Source organism: Gobius niger, assembly GCF_951799975.1.
Source record: "Gobius niger genome assembly, chromosome: 2".
Lineage (NCBI taxonomy): Eukaryota > Metazoa > Chordata > Actinopteri > Gobiiformes > Gobiidae > Gobius > Gobius niger.
The window spans coordinates 42,276,511-42,298,091 of NC_136853.1; the positions used below are offsets into that span (position 1 = coordinate 42,276,511).

General features: G+C 41.8%; 1 protein-coding gene across 1 annotated transcript in view; it reads left to right on the top strand.

Moving 5' to 3' along the window:
- rerg (RAS-like, estrogen-regulated, growth inhibitor) overlaps nt 1-21,581 on the top strand; it is a 106,829-nt gene that overhangs the window by 17,349 nt on the left and 67,899 nt on the right. Inside the window, exon 2 of the mRNA XM_079552538.1 lies at nt 11,098-11,248. Within this exon, the coding sequence (XP_079408664.1) occupies nt 11,188-11,248 (61 nt within the window). The 5' untranslated portion in view covers nt 11,098-11,187. The remainder of the gene's footprint in view (nt 1-11,097; nt 11,249-21,581) is intronic.

Below are 21,581 nucleotides of genomic sequence, written 5' to 3' on the forward strand. Positions count from 1 at the left end.
TCCTGCACCTTCATTGTAATACATCTTCATTAAAAACTGATCTGACCGAGAATAGCTGCACAAAAGCTGTGCAGTGCAGTGAAAGTCACTTTGCTCTGCAAGAACTCTCCATCGGAACTTGAGGCATCCAAAGCCACTGTGGTTTATGGAATGATCCACGGAACATGGATGGCTTGATGGCGGAAATGCAATCTCTTCATGTTTGTCATTCCAACTGCTGTACATTCTGTTCAGTATTTCTACGGCCGCTTGTGTTACCCTGAAATCTGTCCACAGCAGGCGGTTGTTTCTAAGAGCTGAACCGTAAATGATCGAGTGGTGTTTCTATTCACCGGTCGGGGCTGGTGGTGCTCCCATAGTGCTAACAAGGGCTTTCTCTCATGCAAATCCGGGACTGGGCTGCTTTGAAAGGTTTTCATGGAAAGTCGGCTCCCTTCTGTAGTCGGACTACATCAGGATTTGTCTAATGTGTACAGTATGTACAGTATATGTTATTAGTAACCCTAGTAGCATGCCCTGAATGACACAGGAACAATAAAACGTTTGAGAGACTGGCTGGTCAAGTATGGATGTGGTAAATCATGGCTCCAGGAGAAGCTCATCCCAAGCAAACTCCACACACCAATTCAAGACGGGACTGACAGCATATAATGTATGCATGGAAAGGAAATAATGATAATTCTACAGGTGATATAATCCAATCCACAGTTGATTTTTTTCTGTTGCTGAATCCATACTAAAACTAACAAACACACAGTAATGAAATGCAGAAATGACATGCCATTTAAACTAACCCAACCGAATACTATTCCAAGGTTTGCAGCTCCCATGTATATTTATTTAACCTGCCTCAAAAATGTCCAAAATGTCAAGCAAGCAGCATTGGATTGACATTTTCAGTTCAGCGAGCAACTCGGCATCACAACGTTGACTCCAGACTTCCTCGAAACAAATCCCCATTGTCCCATATCTAATTTTAAACACCTAAGTTCAGTCTGGGTTGGACTTTTCACATGCTTCTCATGAGGGAGAGTGGACATCTTGTCATGAAGCCTGTAATTTCAGTGCAATTTTTAAACAAGAGGAAATCAATTATCCGGTGTGACCAGGCTAGTAATTGTACAGAGAGCATTATAGAACTCAAAGTACTGCAATCATCTGCGCAAAATTGCTGCGTTTATGCGACTCCCTGCACCGGATCCCTGCACGGATTGGAATAGGCTTTTTTTTTTTCATAACCAAGTGTCCAGGCAGATGAACTTGGCCATCGAGTGCTTAGAGATTGGTGTAATTGGTGCGAGAGATAGTTGGTAGTGGTCTTATTTATTTATATGGTGCTTTAGATTTTTACTCAGTACTGTGAGAAATAGAAGCAACACATGCCAAAAGTCAGGGCTGGACTGGCAGAAAAAATCGGCCCGGGACTTTTGGGTCAAGACGGCCCTCTAAAAAAAAACTGTCATATTCAATGCCGAGGTGATGAGCAAAACAATACGCCCTTGGCTTGAACTAAAGCAATATAAGCTGCGAATCAAGGACAATAGTTGTATGTTATACCATGGTCTCGGTCTCAGGCTGCTAAAAAGCGTGCATTATTTTCGTATAACCGCACACGAAGTCCGGTAGTTAAATCACTGGGATATCACTCCACTGTGGGCATCGCCATAGCAACGCATGACACAGCTGAACGCGTAATTGACAAGAACGTATGAGATGGATTTTGTGGTTAATTTCAATGTTTTTGGCCAAAACAAAACGTTTGATAAATGTTTGTAGAGGAGAGTGAGCAGCTAGGTTAGCTACTGTTAATAAAATACGAGCTTTCTAATTCTATTGAAAACGGTTAAGGCTATTCATCATTTTCAGGCGTACATAAAATGATCCTGCATTTAAACATATTTGGCTGGATTAGTAAAGTCAAACATAAAAGTTTCAGTTGGGGGGGCCCAGGTGTGAGCGACTCCACCGCAGCTGTTTCCATAAACAGTTGAGCTGGTTGAGTTAGCTAGCTAGCTTCAGGTTAAACAGCGTAAAAGTGAAATAACTCCTGCCCACAAGTGCCACACATCGGTGTTTACTTCCAGGGAAAAGTGTTTCCGGGTTAGTCCTGTTGTGTTGTGATTCTGTGCTGATGTTGTGTCGTTGAGCCTGACTGAGATCCTCGTAATAGCTGCAGAGAATGACTCGCTCTGAGACGAGCCTTCAGTGACCGGCTAATAACCCACACAAAATAGTCCCGGTAGTCTGGTATATTTAGTGAGTTTAGTAAATGAAAAAAACATTTATTATAAATGTTACGTTTGTGGGACCCTGGTATAAGCGGATTAAACAACTCGGAGCCGTGTATTCGACAGTTATAATGCACCTTGCGGTTATAATGCACCACTCCGCGTCGTGCATTAAAACTGTCTAATGCACGGCTCCTTGTTTAATCCTTACTTGTTTCTGCCGAATTCAAGCTACCACCTCATAGCACTCAACACATTAATCTTGTCATTTACAACTTGAAGGAACTTTTGTAAAATAACTTAACAATCTTAAAATGTGCGTTCCGTTAATGAAGTTCCTCTCGCGACTGCAACACCAACGCTTTTTTTTCGGGCGTCAAAAATGCGGCCAAAGCCCGTAGTTAGACGCTTGTGCTTACCTGAAGTCAGACAATTGTCACACTCTGGCCGCACGTCAGCGTGTGTTCGTAGCAACAGTCATCGTCAGCCTCAAGGCCAAAACACATGGATGGATGGATGGATGGATGGATGGATGGATGGATGGATGGATGGGTGAATAGATGGATGGATGGGTGAATAGATGGAACATGAAGGTCTCTTTGTAAACAGGGTTGGGCTGTCCGCGTCGCACTGACGTCTTACAGCGGGAGATCTCCTGCCCCATAGAGTTCAGGAGCGAGAGGCGCCCGTACGTGTCTGCAACGACAACACAGAGAAAAGCGTTTTAAATTATTAGTTCAGAGAAGAAATAAACAACACAAATGGCATTTATGATTTTTTTATTTTGTGAATGATCAGGTAAATAAACATGAAGTAATAATTATTCAATGTTCATAAATAATTAAGGTCCCTGGTTCTGCCGAGATTAACTAAATCAAAGAAACTGGAACTAAATAAAAAACTACACTACACTAGACTTAAATGTAACCAAATAAACTAAGAAACTAAATGCTAAAAAAGAAGACCTTAACACTATATAATACCGACACCTTATTCAGCCTTAATAAATGACAAATTAACACTTAATTCATCGTGAACATTCACTCATCAGTCATTAGTGAAGTATGACTAACAATAACTAAACCACTACAGTTAATGCAGTTAATGCCTAACTAATATTGGAATAGTTCTCCACATACTTTACAAGTAAATTGTTAAGTATTAATGAAGTGTCAGCCACACTAAACGAATGAATGATGAATGAATGTTCACGATGAATTAAGTGCTAACTCATCAGTCATTAAGGCTAAATAAGGTTAAGGTTAATTATAAAGTGTTAAAACTCAGAGAACACAGGGTTAAGTCTCCCCCAAAGTCAGTAACTTTGAAGAAGGTCCCTGGATCTGCCAAAATAAACGTAACCAAAGAAACTAGAACTAAATTAAGAAAAACTACACTTATTCACCGTTATTTAACCAGGATAGTCCCACTGAGATTAAGAATCTCTTTTTCAGGGGAGTCCTGGCCCCAGACGGGAATCTATTGTACATGTTTTTAGTGGTAGGGGAAACCGGAGTACCCGGAAACCTACGCAGACACAGGGAAAACATGCACACTCCACACAGAAAGGCCCCGTCCAGATGGGAATCGAAAACACTAAACTTAAACCTAAAATTAGAGAACTAATAATAAAGAAAACCTCTGCAGAGACGAACCAAACCAAATTAAAATGAATTAAATTAATTAGAGATTATTTAACCAAACAACATGTAGAGCTGAAGAAAAGTTAAAAAAAAAAGGAAATAAATAAAATAAAGCTCTGAGCCGCTGTCTAATAATACGGCTTGTCCCATTTGGAGAAGAATCGTTTCAGTCCAGACTTTGGCCGGTTCTTGAAGGCGCTGAGGCGGATGTTCAGGTGTTTCACAGCATCCTCCTGGAACTCCATGGTCTTCGTTCCCACGGCAGCGAGCAGAACCTCCAGGGAACCTCCGTACTCGTGCATCAGGTCCCGGGCGGCGGCTTTGCCCAGCTTCTGCACGTTCTTCGGTTTGAGGTGGACTCCTTCAGGGACTTTGAAGTGGTCCAGGGCGGCCTTCACCAGCAGGTCCACCAGTGTGTCGTGGTAGGTCCTCAGGTGGGCCGGCCGATCCTTGAGAAGTTTCTTCACCATGACCCAGACTACACAGTTCTCCACTGTGCGGTTGGAGACAGTCTCTGGAGCTTCCGTGGACTCTGGGACTGCGTGAAGTTTTGAGTCTTCGTCACAGAGATCTTCTCTGGGATAATCTAGGATTTGGGACTCAATTGGATTTTCTGGGGCTGGATCTTGGCTCTCATCAAGGCTTTGGTGGCCTTCAGAGCAGATGTCTTCAGGGCATGAAGGCTCCTCTGGACTTTCGAAAGAGTCTTCATATATGTCAAAGAAGTCATCCGTGTGGGAGAGTTCTTTGAGCTCTGAATCTTCACCTGGCTCCTCTGTTGTGAGGTTTTCATCCACATCTTCTAGAGTTTCAGCCCACAGTGGACTGTTTAATGCGAGATTAAAAACCTCTTGAAGAATCTGGTGGCCGTCAGCGATGGTGTCTTTGGGCCTGGTCTCGTTTTGAGTCTCAACAAGACTCTCTGTGCTTTTTGAGTTTGTGTTATCGTCCTGAATGTCTTGTTTTTCTGGACGTGATGTCTCTGATGGGCTTTGATTGTCCACAGAGCAGATGTTTTCAGGGCATGAAGGCTCCTCTGGACTTGCCAAAGAGTCTTCATTGATGTTAAAATTGTTGTCCACAATCTCTCCTTCTGGGACTTCCACTGGGCTTTGGAAGATGTTAGACAGGCCGTCTAACCAGCGAGATTCTGGTGAGATCAAGATCTCTAGTTCTTCTGATATTTGGCTCCCCTCTGGGCTTTGGAAGAGGTTTGAAATCCCGTCTAACCAGAGATAGTCAGTGCAGCTGGAACTGTTTAGGTAACAGGAGAAATCTGCTGAACTGAGCTCCTCTGAGGTTGGGCTGGTCTCAGAGTCTGACCAGAGCAGTGGGCATTGGTCAGGATATTCAGCGTTGTTCAAACTGTCTCCCAAAGTGTGGACTTCTCCGGGACTGGTCTCCTCGGGACCCTGGTCGAGGATTCCAGTCTGAGAGTCTTCTGATGTGCCTGAGTCGTCCGATGTTGCAGTGGACAGTGGAGCTACATGTGGTTCCTCTGTGACAGACTCATCCACATCGCCTCTGGGTCCCTCTGGCGTTTTGACCTCTGTTGGTTTCTCTGGTGCTGTAATGTCATCCAGTCTGTTCTCAGAGGAGCATGTTTCTCTCTCCTCAGGCGTCTGCTGCTCGCTCTGAGACTCTGAACCGTGTAGTGGACTCTGCTTTTCGTCTGCCTGGCGCTCACTGTGTTCATCTGAAGCCTGGTGGTCTTGGAAGTTCACCTCTGAACAGTCGAGGTTCTCTGCTCGCTCTTGTGAAGGTGATGTGTCTTCTGAACACTGCTCTTCCCTGGAGCGGGGTTCAGATGTGACCTGATGTATTTGGGAAACATTCTCGATAAGAAGTTCCTCCTCTGGGACTGTGAAGCCCATCGTGAGGAGCAGAGCTGTGGACGCTCTTTTTTTCGCCTCTTTCTTTGTGCAGCCTTTTCCCGTCGCTGTGAACTGGTTTAGTGACGCCTCGATAATGAACATATATTTGTTGTTTTCCAACGCTTTCTCCTCCAGCGTGCGGTACACAGCGTACTTCTCTCTGCGGAGCATTTGAAGCTCGGACAGGCGAGAACACGGATCTTTTCCTAAACCAAAGTCCGGCCCGATGTGGACAGGCGTCTTGTTCCTCTTGGATGTTGGTGGGGCGGTTGTTTGGGGCTGGTTCGTTGTATCTTGCTTCTGCAGTGACCTGTCCACTGGAGTTGGCTCCTCTCTGAGCATCTGGAGAGGAGGGGAGGTGGTTTGTGGGGCAGTCAAGTCCAGAAGGTCTGTTTCTGGGACCTGGTAGCCCATTTTCTGGAGCAGAGCTGTGGACGCTCGTCTCTTTGCTTCCTTCTTAGTGAAGCCAGTGCCGACAGCGCTGAACTTGTCTAAGGTGGCCTCGATGGCGAAAAGCAATTCTGCTCCTTTGACTTCCCCATGGATCTGGCGGTACGTCGCGTACGGCTGTTTACGAACCATTTGTAGCTCGGACAGACGCATCGTAGGGTCCTTCCCTAAACCGAAATCTGGACGATCGTGAGGCTTAGGGTTAACCGTACCGTTCTCCAGTTCTGTAGGGCTTTTGTCGACAGATGAAGACCTTTCCATTTCTGTGGACCTTGTGTCGACAGGTGCAGTGTTTTTGTTGGAGTTGGGAGCTAAACTTTCCAATTTCTCCAACATCTGGATAGAGGCCTTCTCCCGGGCAGCCGTTAGGCTCGTCCCTCGTGCCTCTACGCAGAAATCCCCGGCCTCAATACGAGAGAAGAGGTTATCGGGGTCAGATGGCGTCTCATAGGACTCCTTTAAGTGCAGGGTGAGATTGCACTCTTTTGCCCGTGTGACGAGGGCAATGAAGTATTTGCCTGTGTCCATGTTAACGAGTTTGAACAAGGCAGAACGAGCAAAGAATGTCTTGAGCTGAGAACGTTTTGTAAAGCGTTAAGATAAGCGTTAGTGTTCCTGTGAAAGCAGTGTCCGTTTGGAAAGGCTGTTTCGAAGTGACGTTTGTGATGTGATGCGTTTCAATCCCAAAGGTGTCGGGTGATGACGGAATGATGACCTCACCGTTGCTCCTGGCAACACTGTCAGAATACAGGAAGTAGACTGTGCACGGAATGTTTAAGCTAAGTTTGTGCTACTATAGAAACAGCTTTGGAATCGCCCATATATGGTCATGTTCGAGGCAGCCAGAGGGAAAACAAAGAAGAACAAAAATAAACCTTCTCCCATTTCTCCACCATTGCTTTAAAGGAACAGGCCACCATTTTACATACTGAGATATGTTCCTGAGCTTAGACGAGTTGATGCGTTCTTGTTTGGTCTTTGTGCGTGCGCTCAGTCATGCAAATGTTGTTAGCATTTAGCCGGATAGGATGTTAGAAGCTACCAAGCTGTTCCACGTTTTACCAATTTAAATACAGTTATGTGAGCCATTACACGATCCAAGTCTCGTTACACAAAATTAAAGATGTAGATTTTCTAGGCCGATAAAAAGGGAACGATATTGTAAGGCGTAATAACATAGGAGCACGCGCGGATTATTACACTGTACATGTATAGTACCCCAACATTTGCGTGACTGAGCGCACGAGCTTAATATAGAGGCTGCAGTTTCGTGTAAGACCTGAGGTGGCAGTAGTGAGTATGAAAATGGCCAACTTGCATCCAGTCCCTTTAAGGAGAAAACTGAGAAGCCAGCCCGGTGGCCCCAGAGCCAGTGGCCCTTCTATGTTCTTCCAGAATGAACATATGACCAGTCCGCCCCTGCCAAAAGTTATATGAGAGTTTCAGATGTTGAGGAAAATCATCAAAATGATTAAAAAGCAGCATCGCACACAGTCCAAGAATCGATAACACTTCTTCAGCTCAGACCTTTTTTTCCTTTTTTTTTACTCAGCTCACATATTTTCATCAATTAATTTTGTAATCTTGAACATAGTCTTGAATGAATTATTTGACACACTATTGAATAAAAATATTTTGCCTCTAACTACCTCAGCAGTCTGTAGTTTGCAGCAAAAATAATGCTATCATCCAAAGTGAAGTCTGTCTGTCTGAGAATTGCACCTTGGCCTTAAATAAATATTCCAGGATTTTTGACATAGGGCCTCATTTCTTAGTTATCCAGAGTATTGTTGATTTCTGGATATATATATATATATATGGATACATTAAAAAAATGTAAACTCTTCCTCACCCTCCGTGGGCGGTCTCTCTTTTCTCTTTTCCTCCAAGGGTCCTAATATATATAGATATTATTCATGCAGTTCTTATATTTGAAGAATTTAGCGGTGCTAGGCCAGTGCTAAGCTAGTGCATCTCTATGGTAACTATAGCCTGCATTAAAAACCTAAAATCATGGGGTCGTCCTCCAAACGTTGCCATATCTGATTTGTAGAAAGCTCCTTTGTGAATTCCACGTGTAGTAATGCCAGCCGCCGGTAAACAAACTACTGTAGATCTGGTAACCTAGCAGATCACTCCGCCGCTGCGTAGCTTACAACGAGGAAGCTAATGCTGCTCAAATATAAGCTATTTTAAATGCAAATTGGTTATATTTCAAAAATTAATCAGTCAACACATACATTTATATGGGTAGTCTGGTGTTATAAGTGATTTGCCTCAGGTGCACTGTGCTTGGCTCAGACTGTTTTTAATGCAGGCTACTAGTTACCATAGACATGCACTAGCCTAGCACTAGCCTAGCACCACTAAACTCTTCAAATATAAGGACTGCATGAATTGAAAAAAAAAAGGGATAACTAGGAAATGAGGCCCTATATCAAAAATCCTGAAATATCCCTCTAAGTTAGAGACTCCCATCTAAAGATGTTTTGTTTCTGTCAATTTCCACTTTTGTGTATGTGCTAGTAAAGCATTTCGAATGCCAAGACCACAAATTCAAAGGGGCTTAAACTTCAAAAGCGAAGCAATCTATCTCTTACTGCACCATCTCAATCAGCTACCACTCCTTTTATTATGCCCTTTCACCAATCGCATATCTCCCAGCATTCCACTGGTGTCTTTGAGATAGCGTCCAACGTGACTCTCATCTTTGCTCATGTTTTTATTCGCAAAAACTACAGAAGTGCTCTTGTTTTTTCAGCTCGAGTGTGAAACTGATTACACGGTGGTTGTTTTCTTATCATTTCTTGGTTGCTGGGTTCAGATTTTCCTTTTATTTGGCCCATTTCAGTTCAGTGCGTGCTCCAGCCCTCGCTCTCTCTCTCCCAGTCTGTCTGCACCTCTGTTTATCGGTCTGTGCATCTCCCACATACCTGCATGGAAACCTGGCCTTTACAATCCCTCCACTGTAGCTCTCCACAAAGTACTGATTCATGCCTGTGTATATAGAGTGTGTAGGCTCTTTTTTCATTTTAGCTTTTAACCATGTTCTAATGTTGTTTTAAATAAGTCGCCCATGGCTTAATCTGACACATTTACACAAAGTAACTGCACATAGTGTTCATTAAAATGTTAAAATTATGTATTTTCCTCCCCTTACATGTTCCAGCCATGTATGAATGTGAATGAGCCCAGACCTGTTCAACACAACTGCCTCTAAAATCATGAACTGTCACTCATAAAGGTGTTACTTTGGGTCCGAAGTGCCGTCATGCACGAGCTTAATAAAGAAGCTGCAGTTATGCATAAGACCTGAGGTGGCAGTAGTGAGCATAAAATGACCAACTTGCATCTAGTCCCATGTGTACCGTCTTCTCCAAGTAATCAAGTTTCCTCATTTACACTAGGCTTGTTTAGTTCGTAACATACATGTAGCTTAATCTTGCATATTTCGTAGTCCCTCTGGGGGTAATACAAGTGTTAATGGGATGATTGTAGGGTCTCTCATCGCTGGTGTCTCTGGCCAGAAAGCCACAATTGCAACTTCCCTGCCACCGGACCGGAGCCACCAATACACACTAATGAAAGGAGAAGCTAACAGGCAAACAGGCAAAGCTAACTGCGGGCTAGCGCCCCTTAAACTGTATTTACAGCCAAGTTTGAGTGAAAAAAATAATTTAAATTTTGTGGAATTGGATGTACAATATCCCTCTCTCCATTTGTGTTTTCTGTAGTATTTACTCTTGCGGAAAATTAAGAAATTAAAAAATCGCAACTTCCTACGACACCTGCAGTTGCGCTTATGGCCTCTAGGGGCAAGAGTTACGTAGTACCGCTTTAAAGCCAGTACATCATAAGACCTCAAAAACTCTCCTGAACACTGATTGGCTAAACTACTGATTATACCGTGTTGTGAAGCTTCTCACATTTATATTTAGTCAAATAACGGTCTGTGTCTTACCTTTACTTTGGTAAGCTCCAGAGTTGCCTTAAAGGGGGGGGTATTATGCAAAATCGACTTTTTCAAGCTTTACATCATGTTATTATGTCATTCCCTCATTAAAAACATGCCTGAAGTGTTGCCTTGGCACATTCACGTATTTTTGAGTAATCTGTAAAAACTCTGATGGCGGCCATTTTAGGGATAGGTTTGCCTGAGTCCTCCTAGGAACGCCCCCACCTCCTGGAGACGCCTCCGAGCTTTCGTCACCAGCCGAGTAACCAACCACTGCTCCTCAGCAGAACCCCCTCCCCACTGATGCCACAGACAGCGTGTGGAGGGGGCGTGTCTGAAAGGGTCAGAGGTTCTTAAAGAGACAGAGGCCTGTTTCAAGACATTCACTACAGCCATTTTGAGAGAGCAATTTTATACAAGGCAGTTATTCTAATTTACTGCATTTACAGACCAACAGAAGGTTTGGTCATCATTGTAGTGTGATATAGACTGGTGCTATGTGATTGAAAGTATAAACTGTCTTTTTCTGTGTACTCGCAGTGCAGAAAAAGAGAACACAGCGCCGTTTGCTGGACAAAGGCGTGCACTGCAGTTTCATAGGTTTCACAGGAAGTGCTCTCCTGAAATTAGTCGCTTCACTTGTTTTCTAAATACATTGTCTTAGCTCCTAAAAGATGAAAGTTGAACAAAAGTAGTTCAAAAACAGATTACATCACATTGGAAAGGTTTACCAAGTAGACTAAAATAAGAAACAACCTCAACAGCTAAATTAAGCTGAAGAGAAAGAAACCGGAGTCTCGGGTGTCACCAGAATACACTTAAGCCACTGATTGGTCATTCAAGGGACTTTGTTATTATTAGTCATTCGTTTTTAGTCTGGAGGGATGAAATTGAATATTTTTTCCTCTTATACATAAACTGAAGGTAACCCTTTCTCCTCTCCGCAGATTCAGCTTCCTTGCAGTGAAACGGAGCCATGGTCGGGTGACCTCATCTGATTGGCTGTTCCGAGCACTTCCTGGTCCAAAGCTGCAGTTATGGCTAAGAGTCCGGAGGTGAAGCTGGCGGTGTTGGGGAGAGCAGGAGTCGGCAAATCAGGTAAGGCCTTGGAGCGGGTGCTAAGTGTACTGCATGTGCAAACTTTGGCCGTTAGACCCAAGCTGTTAGAGAGTGACTGCTGTGTTGGGGATCAGGCGGAGGAAGGCAGTGGTGGCAGTGACATGTGGCTCAAATGGTGTGATGTTAGAAGGAGGACGGTGTATTAATGTGCGAGCATCACAGCTGAGGGGTTCATGGTGTTTATTGGTATCGGACACACGTGTCTTTAAAGGGATATTTCAGTATTTTTGACATAGGGCCTCATTTCCTAGTTATCCAGAGTGTTGCTGATTTCTGGAGATATTTTTTTTTGTAATTCATGCACAGTTCTTATATTTGAAGAGTTACGTGGCGCTATAGGCTTGTGCTAGGCTAGCGCATTTCTATGGTATCAGTTAGCCTGCATTAACCCCTTTACTCCCACCTGAACCGAGCACGTTTTCTCCAGTTTGGCTTTACCCCAGTCCAAAAGCTTCTGGAAAAAAGCTGTGAAAATAGCAACAAAACTGAGACGAAAACAATGATGGAAATGTGACAAAAAAGTGACGAAAAATTGATGAAAAAGTGTCAAAAATGTTACAAGAAACGGACAAAAAATTGACGAAAAATGACAAAAACGTGACAAAAAAAGGACAAAAATTTGATAAAATATTGACGAAAAAAATACAAAAATGTGACAAAAAACGACCAAAATGTGATACAAATTTGACAAAAAATGATGAAAAATGATGAAAAAATGACAAAAATGTGACAAAAAAAAATGACGTGAAGAAAAAGATCCTTTTGGTTCAGACGGGAGTTAAGAGGTTAAAAACTCCACAGTGCACCTGAGGCAAGTCACTTATGACGTCAGACTAACAATATAAATGTCTGTGTCGATAGAATAATTTTTGGAATATAACTGACCTTGCATCACATGAATTTTGCATTTTGAGGGACTATTTTGTAGCAGATCACTCCGCTGCTGCGTAGCTTATACAATCACGAAGCTGATGCTGCTCAAATGAAAGGTATTTTAAATGTAAAATGGTTCAAATTATTCTATCGATACAGACATGTATATGGTTAGTCTGGCGTTATAAGTGATTTGCCTCAGGTGCTCTGTGGAGCGGGTCAGACATATCGCAGAAATACGCTAGCCTTGCACCAGCCTAGGGCCACAAAACTCTTCAAACATAAGAACTGCATGAATTACAAAAAAAATATCTACAGTAATCAGCAACACTCTGGATAACTAGGAAATGCTCTCAAAAATACTTAAATATCCCTTTAACACAACAATGCACATTGTATCGCTGGAACACACGGCTCTGGAGGAAGTAGTTCCATGTATCAGTGAGAGGCCGTTTTCAGCCGCTCTGCCTCATGTGAACAGCAGAACAGCCACATCCTTATCTGAACACTGATTGGCTAAACTCACAAGCTCATTATATTGTGTTGTGAAGCTTCTCACGTTCATATTTAGTCAAATAACAGGCTGTGAATAATTTGTACTGACTTACTTTTACTTTATGAATCTCCAGAGTTAAATATGTGTAGTCAGTGCAGAAAAAGAGAACACAGCGCTGTTTGCAGGTCAAAGGCGTGCACTGCAGTTTCATCGTTTTCATATGAAAGCAGATCAAGAGACACGACTGCCGAGTTTTCCTGAGTTTTCATAGAGGCAACGAATCCAGACCCTGACACCCCAAGATATCCTACTTTACAAAGTTTTTTTCCGAATGATTTTACTGTATGTTATTCTAGTCTGTCATTCAGCTGCTATACACATGAGTTGGATTGTTGCCATGAAAACTTGAATAAACGACTGAGTGGTTGCATGTCTAGAGCCCTGTGTGGACTAAGCAGCCATTGTTCATGTGTCCCCGCCAAAGGCACACAGTAGCTGCATTGAATTCCAGCCGCTTAATACAGCCTTAATGTGATAAGCAGTAGATTTAGTGAATTGTGATTAAAAAAAAAATTGCTTCTTAAATGGCTAGAAACTGAACTGCAGCCAATAAAGCTCTTAACAGGTGTCCTTAGATTGGAGCCTGGATTCAGTACAGAGCAGATAAGGTTTATTTTCAAACAACAAGAGATGACTGTCTACTTTATTGGAAATTGGAACATTATTTATTACTTAAGCTATGTGTGTTTTTGTCCAGGATGTCTTGTTTTTACGCCTAAAACCACAAAGTTACTCAAGTGCCATCAGAGGTCATGTAGCTCTCAGGGAGTTTTATTTCATGAAAGTAGCTCACAGGAGAAGATAAAAAAGACTGGCCTTGCTTCACTTTATACTTCCTGCTTTGTAATGGCTTTAAAGTTGATGTTTTCTGCAATGTTATTTCAGCATTTCAAGTTTTTTTCCCCGTCACCATTTATAACAATACACCTTTGTTTTCAGAAAAAAAGTCATTTCGCATTGTTGATGAAATTGCCTTCCATATCCGTGATCCGGGCTGCTGGCTGTTTGAGGCATTTCAAAGTGTTTATATTTCCTCACTCTCGAACATGCCGTTGTTCTCACAGTAGTAATTTGGCTCGTGTACCGTTCGAGTAGCTCTGCTGTGGGAGGTTGTTTTGGTCTGGTTTGGATGTCGTCTCTCCCACATTTTGCTCGGCTACATCTGTATAACTTATTTAGTTGCAGCCTTCCTGCTCTCCCCAGTAGCAGAGGCAATAACGCAGAGCATGCGTCTCGCTGTGGTAATCAGTCTGGATAGTGGATGCCTCGTTCAGATCTTGAGCCAACATCTTGGCCTGGATTACAAAGATGAGGGATTGTTTTTTATCTCAAGTTAATCTGAAATGTTGACCATTTTTAACTGCACTGCAAAAAGTAATTAACTAGATCAGTATAAACAACTCAATTTGAGCATAATAATCCAAATTTTAGTTGTTTTGACTGGTTAAGAAGTTCTTGGGCATTTGTCCTAGATTATTTCACTTGTTCTGAGATGTTTCTGACTCGTTTCGATACATTTCGTCCTTATTTCAGGTCATTTTCTTTGCCAATGGGGTAAGAAAATTGGTCTTTTCTCATTGGCAATTGTACTTTCTTATTTCAAGTGAGATTTACCTTAGAACTGGTCTGAAATGTCCTCAAACAAGCAAAGTAAACTTGGTCCAATCAGGAAAAGTGTCTAAATGAGTGAAATCCGACAAAAACAGGATACATTTCCTCAATTCAAGTCATTTAAGCCAATGCTTGATATTTACTTTTTGTAGTGTGATTCCAATTTGCTTTCTCAAACAGCCCATTTGCCAAAAAGACTAATCTCTTACAAATCTTTACATCAACAACATTTATCAAATAAATTATTCTGAGCATGTTTGTGTATTTAAATTTAATTTAAAAGTAACAGTAAAGTGAATATTTATGCATATTTGACCTTTCAGTGATCCAGCTTCTGTATGGGTGGTTAACATGGTGCCTTTACTTTCCATCCTGGTTGCTCCAGGACCAATTGTTTTGTAAGATTTCTGGTAGGTTTTTACAGCTAATGGATCTTACACATTAGGGATGGGCCAAGATCTCGTACCACAAGATATCACAAGATTAAAACGCCACAAAATCTCTTTTTCGGCCCTGAGTAGATTAATGTTGGAGATTTTTTCATTCATTTAACAAGGCTGCATCCTATATACTTACTGTGGATGGCTTAAAAGGTACTTAAAAAAATAATATATGATAAATTTCGTTTCGTTTCACTGTTCAGTAAAAGGAAATATTTCATCTTTTTCATCATTATGAATCATGTCAAAATCTCGTCTCATTCTCGTGAACTCAATCCCGTGTCTTGTCTCATGTAAATTGTGTCTTGGAACCACTATTATTACACATAAAGTGGTGAGAAAAAGTAAGTTCACCGCTTGGAATTTCTCACATTTCTGCCTAAATTGGTCACTAAATGTGGTCTGATCTTCATCAAATTCACATGAATGATTAAACAGTGTCTGCTTGAACTAATACCACCCAAACATTTACATTTGATCACATTTTTATTGGCCATAGCATGTAAACATTCACAGGACAGTGTGGAATAAGTGAGTACACCGCCTGAATCTCACTGAACTGCAGCCAATAAAGCTCTTAACAGGTGTCCTTAGACTGGAGCCTGGATACAGTACAGAGCAGATAAGTAAACAGTTTTGTGAACAGGAATGGTCCAAGATTCATCCTGATCGTTGTGAGCGTCTAATCTGCAACGACAGAAAATAAGTTATTGCTGCAAAAGAAGGATCAGAAGGTATTTAATACAGGGGTGCACCTACTTATTCCACTCTGTTGTGAATGTGTCAGGTTTTTCTGAAAAATATCATGATAAACTTGTCCGGGCCCTGAAGCAACAAAACAGCCCCACACCATGATTCTCCTGCTCCAGACTTCACAGTGAGGATAGGGGTTTTGATGTTGATGTGCTGTTCCATTTGTCCTCCACACATGAAGTTGTGTGTTCCTTCCAAACTGTTCAACTTTGGGTCCATCAGTCCACTGAATATATATCCAGTAGTGCTGTGGAGCATCCAAGAGCTCTTTCACAAACCAAAGTTGAACAGTTTGACCAATTTAGGCAGAAATGTGAGAAATTCCAAACGGTGTACTTACTTTCTCTCTCCACTGTACATACAATCTAGAAAACCTACCAGAAACCCTAGAAATGGATGAAAAGCAACAATGCCAAAGAAACACTGAAAGGTCTAATACGCACTAATATATATATTTTTCCACATAAAAAGTTGCATAATGCACCTTTAAAGTAGCTTGAAAGCCCCAAAAGCCTGATATGCTAAGAAATGTACAGACGATAAATATCGAGCCCAAATAATATATCGTTTATCTGTTGTTTATTGAACAATAAGTCGATATAGTAATTATCGCGACAGCCCTACTCGAGCACAATTGTTTTTAAAGGGGGGGTATTATGCAAAATCGACTTTTTCAAGCTTTACATCATGTTATTATGTCATTCCCTCATTAAAAACATGCCTGAAGTGTTGCCTTGGCACATTCACGTATTTTTGAGTAATCTGTAAAAACTCTGATGGCAGCCATTTTAGGGATAGGTTTGCCTGAGTCCTCCTAGGAACGCCCCCACCTCCTGGAGACGCCTCCGAGCTTTCGTCACCAGCCGAGTAACCAACCACTGCTCCTCAGCAGAACCCCCTCCCCACTGATGCCACAGACAGCGTGTGGAGGGGGCGTGTCGGAAAGGCTCAGAGGTTCTTAAAGAGACAGAGGCCTATTTCAAGACATTTGCTACAGCCATTTTGAGAGAGCACTTTTATACAAGGCAGCTATTCTAATTTACTGCATTTACAGACCAACAGAAGGTTTGGTCATCATTGTAGTGTGATTTAGACTGGTGCTATGTGATTGAAAAAAGCATAATACCCCTCTTTAAATTGACGAATGCTTCAGGACCCTTTCAGTGCTGACGTAGAGATGACCAAAGTAAATCCATGAAGCACAAATACCTCTCAAACCCAGATATGCTTTTGACAAAGGAGCGACATTGTGACATGGTTACACGCTCTCACTTTGCGAGATGTGTCCCATGTTCTGGCCACACGAAGCGTTTGAATGGACAGACAGATATTCAAGGTCGGCAGAAACCCACGGCATAGAAGCATTCCCGGGCTTCACGTCCTCTTTTATCACATCGCGGATTGATTTTCACAGGGACATTTGATTCATGCTGAGAAAAGCCTGCGCTCTGCCACTCACCGGGAGACGGCGCATTGTTGTGACGTGAATGTCCAGCTCCACAGTGGTCCAGGCGGCAGGGAGATGTTCTCAGCTAAACACGACCCTCGCGACGGAGCCCACACAACAGCAAATGAGGCAAAACATTCAACTCGGGCAAAACAAATTATGAGTATTGTTTTGTAATCATAGCCCGGCGGAGTGCTATTTGTTCATTTTAAAAAACAATCAGTGGGAGTGCAGTAAACACAGTCGCACGCGAGGACACTGGGAAATAGCATTTAGGTGTGACTAATTGTAAGATTTGCATAGAGTGATTCAGAGAAATGGAACATTCTTTGTAAGAGACAAAGAGACGACGTAGTAAAGAGTAACACGTTGCTGACTGAAGAAGTGAGATTCTTGTGTGTCATAGCTGCACTCTCATACCCGTGGGCTTTTGTATATGATTTTGTAACGATGACCTGCCAATAGTTTTTTCAAAATACAATAAAAAGCATTAAAAACACAAGGCAAGGCATGGCAAGTTTATTTGTAGAGCACAATTCATACACAAGGCAATTCAAAGTGCTTCACAGTTGCATAAATATAAGAAAACAAATACAATCAATAAAAACATCAACATAGAATTAATCAATTACAGTAAGAGGCAAGAGTGTAGATAAAATACTTTCAGTTATATGCATTTTTAAGTCTTGTTTAGATTCGCTCTGTCTTGAGCACTATTTTTTAATAAAAATCAGTAACACAAATCATTTTACATTTAAAAAACAAACAAAAAAAGACAATCAATCTCCATAAGCAGCAGTAAAAAGGTGTCCTTTCAGCCTGGACTTAAAAATCCTCAGGGTTGAGGCCTGTCTCAGATCCTCACTGAGGCTGTTCCAGACCTTTGCTGCATGAACCTGAAATGCAGCCTGACCATGTTTATTATTGACTCTGGGAACAACCAGGAGACCCCTCCCTGAGGATCTCAGGGCCCGAGGTGGTTCATACAGCTGTAACATGTCAGAGATGTACTTTGGTGCTTGACAATGAAGCAGGGCTGTTTTAAACTCTATTCTCTGAGCGACAGGAAGCCAGGGCAGAGACCGAAGCACTGGACTAATGTGGTTGTATTTCCTGGTTCTGGTCAGGACTCGAGCGGCAGCATTTTGAATGTACTGCAGAACAGTTCGTTTTGAAAGGCAATGAACAGGCTGTCACAATAGTCTAACCGACTGGAGAAAAATGCATGAATTAGTCTCTCCAAGTCTGGTTTGGACACTATGTTTTTTTATTTTGGCAATGTTTTTAGGTGGTAATAGTCCGGTGATGTAATGGACTTAATATGATTAACATTCAGGTCTGAGTCCATGATTACCCCTAGATTTCTAACTTGACTTTTGGGTCCCAGTGAAAAAGCTTCAAGATAACCAATGACAACCTCTCTGTGTTGACATATGGAGGCAGGAAAATATGTGCCATGGAAACTAGCAGAACTAAGTAACTCGTACCCCTATAGGCCATAAGCGCCACTGCAGGTGTCGTATGTTGCCGTTTTTTACTCATTTATTGTCCAATTACACAATGGAGATAATTTTTCTCACTCAAACTTGGCTATAAATACTGTTTAAATGGCGCTAGCCCGCAGTTAGCTTTGCCCGTTAGCCTGTTAGCTTCTTCTTCGTGATTCCATTAGTGTGTATTGGTGACTCCGACTCAGAGGCAGGAAAGTTGCAATTGTGGTTTTCTGGCCAGAGACACCAGGGGGAGATGAATTATCCCCCAATCATCCCATTATCACTTGTATTACCCCCAGAGGGACTACGGAAAGGATTTATTAAGGTAAACAAGTAACTGCTTTAACATTAATGCAAAATCATCAATTGTTCTATCCATCCATCCATTTTCTTCTGCTTTATTTTATATTCTGAGACAAAGGGGTTCATTTATTAAGACCGGTGCAGGCAGAAAAATAAAATATGCTATTGCGGGCATATTGCACCTTATTTACATTTCCGTAATATATGTAAATGAAAGTCTGCTGAGTTTGCATATACTACTGTTTTGGTAAATGACCCCCATAGTCCCTCCAGCATTTCCTTGGTCTTCACCGGGGAGTGTCTTCCCAATGGGACGTGCCCGGAACAACCGTCCTGGTAAATTTACTTTACTATATAGATTTACGTTTCAGTTTCTTGAATATGCTTTAGGAGAAAACACACACCCACACACGCACAAATGAAGAAAAGCTGCAAATAAATATTGAGCTGGATAATATATGTTGTTCATCTTGAGCTTACTTTAGGAAAACACACACAAAAGCACTGCCATAACAGCACTACATCATAGAATTTAGTGGTTTAGTCCATGACATACAGTACATAACCGCCGCCTGTGGACTGGTGTGAACTTAAACATGCAGCCACTGTTTTTGAAAGGCGGTTTTGCTGAGTCTTTGGGGAAATTAACTTTACGGGGTGTGAGGCTCGGCTCGTAAAATGTCCTCTCTCCCCCTTCAGTCCCAATCACAACAATAACAGTCCACCGCAGCAGAGGAAACACGTGCGTTTGAGGATAGCAATGTGGTATGCATCCCGGCAATGGCTCCTGGGATTCTTTTGGCAAACTCTCATTTTTACTTGGCAGATGGGTTAGCGCTCCTTCCCAAACAACGCCTAAACAACACTGGTAGCTCACTGACTACCGTATAGGTTTGTCTTCTCTCCATATCAAAAGGATTCCGTAAGTTTTTTCGCCTCGCTTTCATGATACTGTATATACCGATGGCTGCTCTGCTTTTTGACGACACTAGGGGCCGCCATTGCTGTAGTGCCTCCATATAGCCGCTAGTCCCCCATTGGAAAGCATTGGGCTTTAGACACATTAAAAACAACTTTAAAGCCAGGTCCCAATCTTTTTGGAACTATCTAGAGAAAAGAACATTTTTCAAAATCTCGTAGTAATGAGGGCGGGACTGTTAGCATTGGAGCAGCACGAACTACACGTCACACAAGGGCCGAGTCTACAGTGAAGATCCCGCCCCGATGCGCTTTTTAGGAACATGCCTCGTCAGAGCTGGGGAGGGGGAGTCTGTAAACCAGTGTTAATTTCGTCGACTAAAATATTTAGTCTTAATTTTAGTCAAAGTGGTATTTTTGACGACTAAAATTGGACTGAAAATAAATTAAACGTTTCTCATGAGACTAAAACTATGAGTAAAATGTCCAGATATTTTAGTCGACTAAAATAAGAGTAAATAAAAATGAAAAGGAGAGACTAAAATCATCCAAACTTCTATTGACCGTCTGAAACAGCCTCAGATCATGTAAATTCACTGCCAAATGAACAGGTTTGTGCTTTATTCATGTGGGAGAAGCTCCATGAAGTCGAGGACCTGGATTAAATATGATTATAATGAATATTATAAATGCAAAGTCGACTAAATTCGTCTTAAATTTAGTCGACTAAATTGACATACAATTTTAGTCGACTAAAACTAGACTAAAATTGAAACCTTTTTTTGACTGAATCTCGACTAAAATTAAATTACATTTTAGTCAAAAGACTAAGACTAAAACTAAAATAAAATATGTTGTCAAAATTAACACTGCTGTAAACCTGCCATGATTTCCCCCTCAAGCGTAGTCATTGTGGGAAACGGGGAGGAGTGAGCAGGAGACGGTTATTCTTTTTAACAGTCTATGGTATATACTCTGACTTATTGGTAAAGCAGCCATTCCCAAAGTCCGGAACATCGCAGCCCCCCTTATCAATCCAAAATTCTTTCAGGCCCCCCAATAATTCAAATTTCCTCCATTCAACATTTTACAGCTAAAATTACATTGAAAGCAACATCTAGCAACAACTGGGTTACATTTTTTCAATGAAAGAAACGTTTACTGTACTTACCAGTTGAATCGATTGACTGTTAAAGGAATAGGCCACTGTTTTTCCATACTGAGATTTGTTCTTACCTTAACTTAGACGAGTTGATGCGTACCTGTCTGGTCTTCTGTCTTTAGCCTCACCCAGCTTATTCCTATAGCTCCAAACTGGCGTGAAATGAGAAGCGACCAACCTCATCAACGTTTTCCCTTTTTAAATACAGTTCTGTGAAAAGTTACACGATCCAAGTATACAAAAAATTAAACATTGACGACCGCACAGTACAGTACGATATAGTGCCCCTTTTTATTGGCATGGAAAAATGTGGAAGAGCTTGATCGCTTCTAACTTCACCCAAGTTTGGAGCTTTTAAATGCTTTTTTTAATGCTGCTAAATGCTAAGAATGTCTCTATTTGCGTGACTGAACACACGCACAAAGACCAGACGGGTACGCATGAACTCGTCTAAGCTCAGGTAAGAACACATCTCAGTATGGAAGAACAGTGGCCTAGTCCTTTAACCTCTTAACTCCCGCTATAATGTTTAGCTTTCCCCAAATCTGAAAGCTTCTTGACTGGACAGTTCAGTCTATAGGCCTCAATGCCTCATCTGTAAGCTAGACTGCGTCGTTGTCACGGTGACACTTTCTTTGCTCTATTTATGTCACATTTTTGTTGCATTTTTCCAGCTTTTTGTTGGGTTTTAGTTGCTTTTTTGACAATTTTTTCCTGCTTTTTTGACTATTTTTTTCTGCTTTTTTGATGAGTTTT